This window comes from Scyliorhinus canicula, chromosome 22, assembly GCF_902713615.1.
Source record: "Scyliorhinus canicula chromosome 22, sScyCan1.1, whole genome shotgun sequence".
In the NCBI taxonomy this organism is placed as follows: Eukaryota; Metazoa; Chordata; class Chondrichthyes; order Carcharhiniformes; family Scyliorhinidae; genus Scyliorhinus; species Scyliorhinus canicula.
The window spans coordinates 23,678,442-23,693,617 of NC_052167.1; the positions used below are offsets into that span (position 1 = coordinate 23,678,442).

The 15,176-nt window shown below is 42.0% G+C and overlaps 1 protein-coding gene across 3 annotated transcripts in view; it reads right to left on the reverse strand.

The window, feature by feature from the left end:
- The window catches only part of bmpr1aa (bone morphogenetic protein receptor, type IAa), a 155,591-nt gene that overhangs the window by 64,816 nt on the left and 75,599 nt on the right, over positions 1–15,176 (reverse strand). For 2 of the 3 annotated variants that reach the window (XM_038782693.1, XM_038782694.1), the window contains exon 2: positions 6,830–7,025. In XM_038782693.1, coding sequence (XP_038638621.1) covers positions 6,830–6,890 — 61 coding nt within the window. In that variant the 5' untranslated portion in view covers positions 6,891–7,025. Of the gene's footprint in view, positions 1–6,829; positions 7,026–14,168; positions 14,188–15,176 lie in introns of those variants that run through there. The other variant, XM_038782695.1, reaches the window with a different exon arrangement.

The following is a 15,176-nucleotide window of genomic DNA, read 5'->3' on the forward strand; positions in this document are numbered from 1 at the left end:
ATTTGAATTCCTATTTGTTGATGTATACATAGAATATGGATCTAAAGCAGATTTCTAATCTGTTTTGTCCAGTTCCTGAGGTGCGTTGCACCATGCTAGGTTTTAATAAGCCCGTGTAACATCGCTGCACCTACTATTGCTAACATAAAATGTTGGTTTCCTGCAAGTGATTAATGTTTGGTTCTGTTTTTTGAAATTGGTGTAATAAAACTGCTTATATTGTCTCCAGGAACTGTCGAGTATGCTGCTTTCAGGAAGTAGCAGTGTGTTGGGAGAAGTGAATTCCCCAGCAATCAGACAATGACTTCCTGTATGAGCTTCCTGTAGTTAGAAACCCAACAGTGCAGTGCATCGCTGCCAGCATTCAGCACGATCCATAGTGTTTCTTAGCTTGTTTTATTTCCACAAAAATTGAAAGACCAATGTCCACTGAACTTTGATGTTGGTTTACGCATTTAAGCAATGAGAGCTAATGGGGGTGTGACCACAAGTAGTTTTCTCTGGCACTAACAGATTCACATGTACTTAAAATCAAATATTTATATTTCCCCATGTAATTTGCAATCACCTGGACAGGTTTATTACAGATAGGCTGCTTCTCCTCATGTTTGCTTCTTTCAAGATAAAAAACTGAGCATTGAGTGTTCAGATGACAGCATACCATTCTGTGTTTCATTGGCAATAAAACTCAGGGATAAATCATTTTTAACAGAATGATACCTAACTTTGGAACTGCATTGTCAAAAATATTTGTTTGATAACTCATACAAACGTTGGCACTTTAAAAAAAACCCACAATCGTTGCATATATTCAAGGTTCAAAACAGCTACTTCTTGGTGAACAGGAGTAGGCCATTCGGCCCTTCAAGCTTGCATCAGCATTCAAAGTGATCATGGTTGACCATGCTATCTCAACAGCATGCTTCCACACTCTCCCTATATCCCTTGACCTCTAGAGTCTAGAAATCTATTTCTTTCATAAACATATTCAGTGACTTAGCCTCCACAGTCTTGTGTTGTAGAGAATTCTACAGGTTCACCACCCGCAGATAACAAGTTTCTCCTCATCTCAGTCCTAAATGACCTACTCCGTATTCTCTTGTTCTGGACTCCCCCATCCGTAGGAAACAACATCCCTGAATCTAGTCTGTCCAGCCCTGTCAGAATTTTAGAGGTTTCAATTAGATCCCCTCTCATTCTCCTAAACTGCAGTGAATTACCCAGTCAATCCAATCACACCTCGTATAACAATCCAGCCACCCCAGAAATCAGTCTGGTGATCCTTCGCTGCACTTGCTCGGTGGCAAGCATATGCTTTATTAGATAAGGAGACCAAAGCTGCATGGAATGCAGGCGTGGTCTCATCAAGGCTCTGTCGAGCTGCAGTAAGACATCCTTGCTGCTGTACGTCTGTCCTCTTGCAATAAAGGCCAACATATCATTTGTTTTCTCAATTGCTTGCTATACATACATGCTTTCCTCCAGTTACTGGTATATTCAGGTGCCCAGGTCCCTATGTCAACATTTCCCAATCTATCACAATTTAAATAATACTCTGCCATTATATTTTCCATTCAAAGTAAATAATTTCACATTTATCCAAATCATACAGCATCTGACATGTACTTTCCCACGCACTCAACTTGTCTAAATCACTTTGAAGCCTCTGAACATCCTCTTCGCCACTCACATTCTCACCAAGTTTCTGGTTGTCAACGAACTTTGAAATATTACTTTTAGTTCCCACATTCAAATCATTGATGTGTCTTGTGAATAACTGGGGCCCAAACACTGATCCTGCTAGTCACCTTCTGCCACTTTGAAAAAGACCCATTTATTCCTACTCTGTTTCCTGTCTGCTAATCAATTCTCCAATCCATGCCAACATGTTACCACTAATCCATGCATCTGAATTTTGCATACTAACATCTTTCTTAGGTGGGACTTGTTAAAAACAATACTTCCCACATACTTTGCCTTTCTTCCTGCTTTTACTGCCAATTTTCTAAATAGAAATAGGCCACTTAAAACCTGTTCCTCATTCAATTAAATCAAGACTAATAGGCTGATTCTTTTTTCTTTACTCGTTGATGAAATGTGGGCGTCACTGGCAAAGCCAACACTTGTTGCCTTGAACTGACTTACTCGGACATTCCAGAGAGAAGAGTCAACCAAATTGCTGTGGATCAGGACCTGTGGCCAAATAAGGCCGGAAGATTTCCTTCTCGGAAGGCCATTTGTGAAGATATGAGTTTTTTACGACAATTGAGTTATATGGTCACCATTGCTAACACTAGCTTTTCAATTCCAGATTTATTAATTGAATATAAATTCCACCACCTGACGTGGTAGGATTTGAACCGGTGTCTCTGAGGCATTAGTTTGGCCACCTGGATTACTAGTCCAGTGCCATTACCACTATGCTCCTCTTATCTCAGCTAAATTTACTTGCCTTGTTTTCGTATTCTTTAATCTCTTTATATAATAAAAGGGCTTTACCTAATGTCTAGTCGACAGCTTTTTTTGGGGCGGGGGGGGGGGGGGGGGGGGGGGGGGGGGGAGGAGGAGTTGCACAGCCAGCAGAGTTCTAGATTTCCTTCCAATTGTGTGTCTCTGATGAAATGCTTCCTGACATCACTCTGATATCTTATTCAAATATACATTAATTACAGTACATACATGATTGAATTTTTTAAAATCATCATTATCCTGTCTAATGGATAGTGATCAGAGCAAGAATTCAAAGTTTTCAGGATATGGGAACCAATGAAGAACCAATGGAGTTGAAGCTGAGGATCAGCTACGATTGTGTTAAATGGTAAGCATGTTTGAGGGGCCGTATGGTCTATTTCTGCTCCCATTTCTAAAGTCAAAGGGTGCTGATGCTAATTGTGCTGTTCCACCACTACCCCATCTGTTTCTTAAATAAGCCAGGAACCAACCTGGGTAGTAAGACTCAGCTACTCATTTGTTAACTGCATTCCTTCTTTGTAATTTTCAGCTTTAAGTGGATCTCTCCAGGGCTAAGCATCAATCTCGCTGAAAAGGCAGGTACTTTGCTCATAAAATTTCCATAATACATAAAGGAGTTTGGATTTATAGATTAACATTTTACAAGACATAGAAACACGAAAACTAAAAGTTATGAATAAGGTGAGACATGCAAAAATATGGACTGAGTACAACAATCATAACAGCAGCAACTGCACCATTCACAATTTGCTGTAGATTCAATAAATATCGCTGATCTTCTACCAATAACAATTTCTGATCACTCTCAATCTTTTTCCCAGGGTAGAGGGGTTAATTACTAGGGGGCATAGGTTTAAGATGCGAGGGGCAAGGTTTAGAGGAGATGTACAAGGCAAGTTTTTTTACACAAAGGCTAGTGGGCGCTTAGAACTCGCTGCCAGAGATGGTGGAAGCAGGGATGATAGTGATGTCTAAGGGGCATCTTGACATAGGATGGGAATAGAGGGATATGGACTCCAGAAGTGTAGAAGATTTTAGTTTAGACGGGCAGCATGGTCTGCGCAGGCTTGGAGGACCGAAGGGCCTGCTCCTGTACTGTACATTTCTTTGTTCTTTGCCACCAAGGTCAAGAGACAATAACATGCTCATTAGTTCATGCTTTAGATTTGTTTGTTCCTTCACTGCTGCTGGGTAATAATCCTGGAATGTCCTCCCTCAGAGCAAGATGGGTGTACCAACACAACATGCATTTAAAAAAAATAAATTTAGTGTATCCAATTGTTTTTTTCCCCAATAAAGGGGCAATTTATTGTGGCCAATCCACCCAACTTTCACATCTTTGGGTTGTGGGGGTGAGACCTACGCAGACAAGGGGAGAAATTTCAAACTCCACATCGAACCCTGGTCCTCAGCGCCTTAGGCATCAGTGCTAACCACTGCACCACCGTGCCGTCCCCTACACTACATGCATATGTACGACAAGAATTGCAGAGATGATCGAAGCAATTTTGTGATGTTTAAAAAAGGGTCAGATTTTCCCCCTCAAATTTATTCAGTTTGTCCAATGAGATTATTCTCAGAGACACTGAAGACCTTCATGAATTAGTTTCATGAAGTAATACAGTGTTTTAAAATATAAATTTAAAATACCCAATTAATTCCCCCCCAATTAAAGGGCAACTTAGCGTTGCCAATCCACCTACAATGAACATCTTTTGGGTTGTGGGGGTGAGACCCACGCAGACACGGGGAGACTGTGCAAACACCACACGGACAGTGACCCGGGGCCGGGATCAAACTCGGGTCGTGAGGTTACAACTTTAATAAGACAAGATGTGCCGAAGACAGTGATCCTATTGCCGACTCTCAAGAGAAACAAGTGGGCAGCACAGCAGAACAGTGGTTAGCTCAGTTGCTTCACAGCTCCAGGGTCCCAAGTTCGATTCCCGGCTTGGGTCACTGTCTGTGCGGAGTCTGCACGTTCTCCCTGTGTCTGCATGGGTTTGCTCTGGGTGCCCCAATTTCCTCCCACAGTCCAAAGATGAGCAGGTTAGGTGGATTTGCCATGCTAAATTGCCCTTGGTGTCCAAAAAAAGATTAGGTGGGGTTACTGGATTATGGGGATAGGCTGGAGGTGTGGGCTTAAGCAGAGTGCTCTTTCAAGAGCCAGTGCAGACTCGATGGGCCAAATGGCCTCCTTCTGCACTGTAAATTCTATGATTCTATGAAATTTCAAAAGATTTGGATAAAGTATAGTGAAAGTGACAAAAAGCGGCTGAGAATAAATTGTAAGGAAACAAATTGTCCAGTGGTAACCAAAAGGAAAATAAGAGTGTAAAATGAAAAAGTTATGATCAACCTGGTCATGTAAACAGCACTCAGAATCCTGGATTGCTGCATCACATCAATTTTGACATTTGAAAACGAGTGTTGGATAATCAATGAAGCAATGCAGAGAAGAATTGAAACTGCAGAGTTGTGGTATTTTGAGGAGAATATAATGAAGGTAGATTGGACAAGTCACACTACCAATCAAGAGATGCTGGTAAAATTTTAGACCAAAGAAACTCTGCTGACCAAGATTAGGAAGAGAAAGTTGGAGTTTCTAGGCACAGAATTTTAAAAATAAATCACGATTATGAAAATTTGATGCTGAAGGAGGTCAAGGTAGACAAAGAATTATATTTTTAGAGAACCTCACAAACTGGATGAATGTACCATCAATGAAGATGACCCATGTCTCTAAAGCAATTTTGGTTGCAAACGTTCTCTTTAAGTCATGGTACCTGAAGTGTGTGTGTGTGTGTTTGTGAGAGAGAATGTGTGATCGCGAGTGTGTGCGAGCGAGAGAAAATGTGCGAGAGTGAGTGTGCGAGTGTGAGAGAGAGATTAGCGTGCAAGATTAGCGTGTAAGAGATTAGTGTGCGAGTGATTACTGTGCGAGAGTGATTACTGTGCGAGAGTGATTACTGTGCGAGAGTGATTACTGTGCGAGAGTGATTACTGTGCGAGAGTGATTACTGTGCGAGAGTGATTACTGTGCGAGAGTGTGCAAGAGAGAGATGTGCGAGAGAGAGATGTGCAAAACAGAGAGTATGAGAGAGAGAGAGAGAGAGAGAGAGTGCGTGCGTGTGAGTGTGCGCGCGAGAGAGAGTGCGCGAGAGAAAGGGGGGGGGGAAGAGAGAGAGAGAGAATGTCTACCTCAACTCCACTCCTGCTCTATTGCCATATCATTCGATTCCCTTAGTCTACAAAAATCTTTCAACTGCTGCCTCGAATATACTGTGCAATAATAGCCATTGCCTGCACAAAGGCAATTTTGGAGCCAGCGGCTGAAATCTAGCAAACCCGTAATTTCTATGTTGTGAATGCTTAGGTCAAACCTCTAAAGGCAGTTATTTACATTTTAGATCTGGGTTTGTTATAGTGAAGGTCATGCCACACACATGTAGTACATACTTATGCATCTTCCTTCTCGCCCACACAGCACTCCGACTTCCTCAGTCAACACTTAAAAATAATGCACCTTCTAAAAATGTAATTTCTTCTTGCAAAGAGGAAAAACATTTAGCTCCCCACTTTTTGCAACTCCTTATATTAACCGTAAGTTTCAAAAATCAAAATTTAAAACAATAACTTACATTTATCACACCGCTCTCATAAAATCAGAGAATCCCGACAAGGCAAGAGGCAGCCATTCGGCCCATCGAGTCTGCACCAACCTTCTAAAAGAGCACCCGACCTAGGCTCACGCCTCAAACCTATCCCCATAACCAAGCAACCCCACATTATCTTTTGGACACTAAGGGGAAATTTAACATGTCCAATCCACCTAATCTGCACATCTTTGGACTATGGGAGGAAATCCACTCAGAAATGGGGTGAAAGTGCAAACTCTACACAGTCACCCAGATCGGAATTTAAAAAAATATAACTTTTGAGTACCCTATTATTTTTTTCCAATTAAGGGGCAATTTTAGTGGGGGCAATCACCCTAACCTGCACATCTTTGGGTTGTGGGGGCGAGACACACGCTGACATGGGGAGAATGTGCAAACTCCACATGGACATTCAAGATCGGAATTGACCACGGATCCTTGGCACTGTGAGGCAGCAATGCTAACCACTGCGCCACTGTTTAAAGTAGCAAAATGTCCCACAACACTTCATACAAAATTTGACACGAACATAAGCAGATAGTAGGACAGGTAACGGAAAGCTGCTTAAGGTGGAGAGAGGTGGAGAGTATGAGAGGTTTAAGGAGGCAATTGCAGAGCTAAGAGGCCACAGTTGAAGGCATGACTGTCAATAGTGGCACATTGAAAACTAGGGTCAAGGGAAAAAGATTTGAGCTTACCTCGAATCTGCAGAATCAGTAGTAGATAGATGCCAAGAACACCTGCTCTATGAATACTCATTCCTGTTGGGTGTTCTAGCTCCCTGAGCCACTCCAATTAGTATGTGACTGGATATGTTTTGGGATTGGGGTCCAGAAGAAGAAAGGTCTACAAGATGACGACTGTGTCTATTATTTGGTCCAGTGGTTGGCTACCCTGAAAGAAAAAAGGTAGAATAAGGGGGTGTGAAGCATTTACAAATTTTAGTTTCAGAAAATGATTCAACTAGATGCTGAAATTATTCACACAGAAACAATTAATTCATTGCAACCATACATCACTCATTCTCAGTATGCTGAGATTTGCTCTGCCATTTTCTTGAAGCTCCATCAATGAATTTTTGTTTAATTAAAACTGAAATTCTGGAAATGCTCAGGTCAGGCAGGATCTGGGCAGAGAAAAACGAGTTAACGTTTTAGATCTGATGAAAGGCCACAGACCTGAAATGTTAGTGTGGTTTTTCTCTCTACAGATGCTGCCTGACCTGCTTAGTATGTGGAATCATAGAACGGTTACTGCAAGGAGGCCCTTTGACCCATTGTGTCCGTGTTGGCTCTCTGAAAGAGCAATTCATCTAGTCCTATCTATCTCAGCAGTTCTGAAAACATTTCCTTCACAGATAATGATTCAATTCCTTTTTAAATGCCACAATTGAATCTGCCTCCACCATGCTCTCATAGGCAGAGCATTCCAGGTCCTAACCACTCGCTGCCCGAAGACAGTTTTCCACATTATGTCATTGCTTCTTTTGCAAATCACATTCTACCTGTGCACTTTGGTTCTTGCTACTTCCACCAAGAGTAAGTTTCTCTGTACATCTACACTGCACTGATCGCTCGTGAGTTTTAATACCTCTGCCAATTCTCCTCTCCAAGGCAAACAGTCCCAGCTTCTCCAAACAATGCAACTAAAATTCCTCATCCTTGGACCCAACCTCGAATATTTTCTGCCCCAGTTGTGGTCGAACTAGTGTTTTATACAGGTTTATCATAACTTCCTTTATTTTGTACTATACGTCCTTATCCACACCACCCAGGATGTTGGTGCTTTATTAACTGTTTTTTCAACTTTCCCTGTCACTTTAAATGATTTGTGCACATAAAACCCCAGATCCCTCTGGTCCGCACCCCATTTAGAATTGCAGCCCTTGTATCCAGCATCTCCTGATTCTATTTCAGATCTCCAGGATCCAATATTTTGCTTTTGTATTAGTGTGGAAGAATTTAGTTCCTTGCATCTGGAGGCAATAGCAGTACAATTAATTCTATGGCTAGAAATCGACATTGCCCGTCTCAAAGATGCAGCTGAATCATCACTTACTACTTGGTAGGAGTGCAGTGTTCCACAACTAATCTGACCAAGAGCCTGTGTCCAATGGTCCTGCACAAATAATAGGAACCAACACTGAGGTCCTGTGTTGTGATTAAGAACCACAGTGTCCTGGCATTGCTACTATGTGGTTTGCTATGTGGGTTCAAAGGAGGAGAGGGCAATGCGCATATCAGGTGCAGATGTTAGCCAGTTCCTTTATCTTTATGAAAACGGAAAATTCAACCACGCATGGAGGTCGTTGTGAAAGGGAATAGCAACAAAACACTTGTTTTACTCAGCACTGGATACTCTTGGGAGATGCAACTCCAGAATGCTGACAGCCTCATGGGTTTCTGGCGTGATTTTAATGTGATATTATAGGTTAGCTACAGCAGCATAGTCTTTTAATTTAGAGTCAGCTGTAAGTTAATAACCGACTCTGGGGTCTCAACCTCAAAAGGAATTTTCACTTCTCTTCAAAATCTGAAACTTGTCTCATTTTCCAGTACCAGTTCCAATACCTAATTTTCTTGAGGTATTGTTTTGTCAATTGCACCAGCACAAATAAGGATTTGTGCTGGTGCAATTGACAAAACAATACCTCAAGAAATCATGTTTATACCGCGTAGTTTCCAGAGTTAAGTTTCTTCTTTGTAGGCTGTTAACCAGAGGACCTGGAGCTCTGAACAGAGCGAAAACAAGAGGAATTGTGCCAGATGCCCTGGCCAATATTTATCCATCGACATTACTGAAAAAAGGTTACTTGGTCATCGTTGAATTGTTATTTGTGCGGCATTGCTGTGTGTAAATTGGCTACCATGTTCCCTACAACAGAGACCACTTTCAAAAGTAAAACTGTAAAGTGCTTCAGGATGTCCCGAGGTCTTAACAGTGAGACCCTCGCTCTGCCCCGTATTTCCCAAGTTATGAATTAGTGCTGTTACAATGCTCAGAACAAATCTTAATACGTGTTAGCTCTTGCACTATCCTTCACATATGGTGCTAAGAACGAGGCAGTAGTCACGAGAGTAAAATTAAGCCAGCCAAAGGAGGAAAGATGAGGAATAAAAATGATGTTCTCAACTGTGTCAAAGGCTGAAGAGAAAAAGTAGGACTCCTACACTCACAGAGGACATTAGTTGTATCTGGCTGTATCACTGCTGTGGTAAGGATGGAAACCTGTGTGCAGAGATTCAAACATGGAGTTGCAGGAAAGGAGGTGGGTGCGGATTTCAAAGGAGACAACAAGTTCATAAAGATTGGAATATCTCGATCTCTATCGCAAAATTCAATCGCTCGTTCATATCAAGTTAACTTGGGCTTAATATTCCTAACCTTGGGGAGAGAAAATCAATATCAAGGATCCCACTTTTCATTATCATGCATCTGGAAACACGCGTGTGAGGATACTGAATGAAGGCAGCATCAAGATGTGAGGGAAAACGCTTTCACCCAGAGGGTAGTTGGAATCTAGAATGCTCTGCCTGAGAGGGTATAGAGACGGTAACCCTCAACATTTAAGTATTTAGATGAGCACTTCAAATTGGGGGAAAATGGGATAAGAGTAGATAGGTGCTTGATAACTGGGCCAGCACGACCATATGTGTCAACCTCTTGGAAATGGTCCAGCACCCTGTAGACTCAACTAGCTAATATGGGAATCTGTCACTGCCTTGATTTGAGGCACTGACTTTGTCTCTTTCCGTGCTGTAAAAGCTCTTGACGCTAAGATCAGGTTTGGTCATGATGTTATCTATAATTAAATAAACAGTTTAAGTTGACTTGTCTCAACCTATGCATGCTAAAAATGATTACTTGACAAGTAAAGGATACAGTACTGAAAACTGAACTATTTTTCCTCTCTACAGATACTGCCTAACATGCTGACGATGTCCTGATTTTATTTCACATTTTCAGCATCAGCGGTATTTTGCTTTTGAGTTGGTTTGTGGTGATTGGGCCATGCAGATGTAAAGTAAAATGCTATATACACATATTTCCAAACTCTCTTGGTAAAAGTGGTCATGATAATTGGAACGCATGACTGCCATTCTCTACTCACTCTGGCGGAATTCAGTCCAGATCATCTGCAGCTGGGTCCCAGTGGGATATTTTGTACTCACGCCTTCACCTCTGGGAAGAGTACTATGTTTATTTATCCTTGCTCTCCAAGGTATGCAGACAGTAGCCTAAAACCGCAGGTGACTGGAATCCTGATTTAAACACGAGATTTCTTGGTAAATTGACTACGTTTGAGAAGGAAATATTATCTGCAAGGTTTGTTTTTAGGATACGGAAAAGAGGAGAGAAAACACAACCAAATCAATTCGCCACTTGGCGTTCACTAAGATGATTGTGTGTATGTGATGAGACTGTCTGTAAATTGAAAGCCGGCAGACAACTGGAGTCCTAAGAACCAAACAGTAATTAACCAGATTCAAGTCTTGACACAAGGCAGTTCAGTTAATTCAGTTCCCTTCAGTGCAGTTTTGCAGCAGTTTTTAAATTGGAGCACTAGTTCACAATGTGGAACGAGAAGGCAGACTTTAAACCCACTTCATAATTTTAACTAAATCCCTACCACATGTACCCATCAGTATGGATAGCTTCCATTCTCTCAGAGGCAACAAGTATTCTAAACCATCCCATGCACGGTGGATAATCTTGCTTCACTCAAGTTTTGCAATCATGTTAACATGGACGATGGGGTTTAATTTTAAACAAAGATATGAAGGAAATATAATTGGATGCTACAAGGCTACTGAAACAATGTCTGTAATTAAACAGTTAATGCAGCACAAAGCGGATTTGTGGCAAGATGAATAGAAAACTGCAATTGCCTTTCTTTGGCCTCTTGTTTTTGTGGGCTTGACCTACTAACCCCTGTCAGCCTGGCGCTATTATTCTTGAATGGCTAAACATGTCTAAGGTATTTGTTAAAGGATGTGCAGCAATTACCATCAATGGCCATTTCCACCATTAATAACTTGATTTGTCTGCTCTTTGGGTCTTCATGTATTTTATTTTAATTGTGGCTCTGAGCAGCATTCATGAGGAGAACAAATTAGTGGCGGAGTGGGGAGGTTCATGTCACATCTTATTTTCACAAGGAGAACTAACCCATGACCTGTGGCCTAGTTTTCACACATCCATGACTCTTCGATAATTAGGAAACAAAAGGGTTTCCTTACTGCAAGGAACAACCAACAAAATCCCAAAGAGGGGGGAACAAAGTCAGTGCCTCAAATCAAGGCAGTGACAGATTCCCATGTCAGCTAGTTGAGTCTACAGGGTGCTGGACCATTTCCAAGAGGTTGACACATATGGTCGTGCTGGCCCAGTCAGATTCCTTCTATCAAGAAGCAGAGCACTCCAAATTCCTCTAACACAGGTCCATCTGTTGCCTGTTTTTGTTTCTGCATGCAAGAAACAGGCATTTGTATACACAATTATTCTCCTTATTTCCTTCAGTTTTAAATTGTAAAACAGTGCAATTGTTAAATGTATAGTTTAGCGCAGAAATGCTGTAAATGAAGTTTAACTTGGGCTTTCAATTACAATTGCAGCTCATGCGGCAATAGCACAGTGGTTAGCACTGTTGCTTCACAGCGTCAGGGTCCCAGGTTCGATTCCCGGCTTGGGTCACTGTCTGTACGGAGTCTGCACGTTCTCCCCGTGTTTGTGTGGGTTTCCTCAGGTGCTCTGGTTTCCTCCCAGTCAGGAAAGACGAGCTTGTTAGGTGAATTGGATATTCTTTTTTTATTACAAATTTAGTGTACCCAACTAATTTTTTTCAATTAAGGGGCAATTTAGCGTGTTCAATCCATCTACCCTGCACATCTTTGGGTTGTGGGGGTGAAACCCACGCAAACACGGGGAGAATGTGCAAACTCCACACGCAGTGACCCAGAACTGGGATCGAACTGGGACCTAGCGCCGTGAGACTGCAGAGCTACCACTGCATTGGATATTCTGAATTCTCCCTCAGCGTACCCGAAAAGGAGCCGGAGAGTGGCGACTAGGGGATTTTCACACTAACCTCATTGCATTGTAATGAAAGCCTACTTGTGACAATAGTAAAGATTATTGCATGGCAAATCCCTGAGTTACAGCCCTCAAAATGGAACACTTTTTGTTACAATGTACCTTAAAGCATGGCATGCTGCTCTCCCTTACTCAAAGGTGGAGAATTGGAATGCTGCAATATGCCTTTAAGTAAGGGATGGCTGCCATCACTTTAAAGGCCAGCTGGTTTGTTTCAAATCACTAGGTTTGGAGCACTGCTCCTTCCTCAGGTGAATCCTCAAATCACCTGAGGAAGGAGCAGTGCTCCGAAAGCTAGTGATTTGAAACAAACCTTTTGGACTTTAACCTGGTGTTGTAAGACTTCTTACTGTGCTCACCCCAGTCCAACACCGGCATCTCCTACATCATGATCACTTTAAAGGAAGTGTGATCTAGCCTCAGTTTCACTTCAGCCTGGAGCAGAACACAGTGATGTCCTTAAGCTTTCTATCCATGTGTATTTGTTCACATGTGCCTAGAATTAATAAATGAACCCACGACATGCTCATACAATCCTTTATGAATGATTGGTGCATTTTTATCATAACGCACACAACAGTTGTGGTTACAACTTTGTAACAAATATAAAGTTAATGTTAGTCAAATACATAACGTGACATTTCAGGTGGATCTTTTCCAAGTTGGGTACGGTTGATGCAAGCAAGAAATGTAAAAGTGGGCAGCATGGTGGTGCAGTGGTAGCACTGCGGTCTCAAGGCGCCAAGGTTCCATGTTCAATCCTGGCTCTGGGTCACTGTCCGTCTGGAGTTTGCACATTCTTTGTGTTTGCGTGGGTTTCGCCCCCACAACCCAAAGATGTGTAAGGTAGGTGGATTGAACATGTTAAATTGCCCCTTAATTGGAAAAAATGAATTGGGTACTTTAAAGGCACCAGCATTGCTATGTTTAGAATACAACATTGCAGCACGGTAGCATTGTGGATAGCACAATCGCTTCACAGCTCCAGGGTCCCAGGTTCGATTCCGGCTTAGGTCACTGTCTGTGTGGAGTCTGCACATCCTCCCCGTGTGTGCGTGGGTTTCCTCCGAGTGCTCCGGTTTCTTCCCACAGTCCAAAGATGTGCAAGTTAGGTGGATTGGACATGATAAATTGCCCTTAGTGTCCAAAATTGCCCTTAGTGTTGGGTGGAGTTACTGGGTTATGGGGATAGGGTGGAGGTGTTAACCTTGGGTAGGGTGCGCTTTCCAGGAGCCGGTGCAGTCTCGATGGGCCGAATGGCCTCCTTCTGCACTGTAAATTCTATGATCTAATTAGATTCACTTCTGCAGAATTATTGCAATATAACTATGAACAGAAAATGTTACAAATACTCAGGTCATGCAGCATCGTTGGAGAAAGACTTGACACTTCTGATCGGCTACCTTTCCTCAGAACTGGAAAAACGTGTTGCTTCTAAGTATGTACAGAGAGAGGATGGTGGGTGAAATAAAAATAAAACAAAAGGTCGGTGATAGAATGGGATTAAATGGCAAAAGGGTTGATGGTGCAAGGCAAAAAGGGACGGCGATGAGACAAGTAAATAAGCAAAAATGGATCTGGAGACATGGCAGGTGGCACTAGCATCTACTGTCTGGAGTAAAATGGAAGCAGTGATTATGATATGAAAATGTCGAACTAATGTTGAGTACAGAAGGTTGTAAAGTATCTAATTGAAAGATGAACTGCTGCGTTTGCTGCTTGCGTTGAGCTTCACTGGGACAGTACAGGGGGCAGAGGATGAAAAGGGAGTGGTAATTTGGCAAGGAACTGAAAGTTCTCGATAATGCTTATGGATCGAACTGAGCTGTTCAGCTAAGCGATAACCCAATCTGCATTTGGTCTCCCCAATGTTGAGGAGACCATGTTGTGAGAAACGAACGCTGTTCATTGGATTGAAAGGAGTACAAGTAAACAACGACTCACCTGGAAGGAGTATTTGGGACTATGGACTTGGAAAGGGAAGAAGTGAAAGGGTAGCTAAGTACATCCAGCATTTTCTGTTTATACTTCAGATTTTCAATATCCTTAATATTTTCCCATTGTCGTCTTCCTGTAATATATATGCAGTTGAAACAGCAACAGGACTTGCCAAACAATCCTGGGTGCGCTAATAGCTACAGTAACAACCAATTAAAATTAATCATTCAAGCTCATAACATTGCTCATTTAAGTTTGCTAGGAGCGACAGAGAACTGGTCCTTGCCTATGGATCTTTGTTCAAGGCTTGCGCTTTTTTAAAATGACCGAAAAGCTGGAGGAGTCTATAGTTTTCCGTTGCTTTCCCCAGGGCAATGCCCTAACCAATCAGAATCAACTTTCCAACCAATCAAGACCCATTCCACCTGTGACATAAATTGTTTTTGTCATTTGAAATTTGGCATTCTTGTGTTTGTCCTGAATGTGCCAAAATGAAAGCTTCAGCAACATGCCTCTTTTTTCAGCAGTAGGAAAAGTATTGAACACTTTAGGTGGGCATGTACTACAAAAGGAATATTAATAAGGGCCAAAACAGTTATTATGTTATCCCTTTCTTCACTGCTGCCTCACGGCGCTGAGGGTCGGGTTCAATCCCGGCCCCAGGTCACTGTCAGTGTGGCGTTTGCACATTCTCTCCCAGTCTGCGCGAGCCTCACACCCACAACCCAAAAAGATGTGCATGGTAGGTAAATTGGCCACGCTAAATTGCCCCTTAATTTTAAAAAAAGCCATTTTTTCTCCCCAAAGTAAAATATTTAAAATTAAAAAAAGGATATCCCTTTCGGTAGAATCAAAGAATAATGCACCCTTCATGGTGGCACTTTCAAAGAGATATCCAATGAATCTGTTTCTCCTTATTTATTGTACCAAAACCTTTTAGTATTTCGAACAACTCCATCAAAATTTCCCTAAATGTTCTCTGCTCGAAAGAGAACAACACCTGTTTCTTTAATG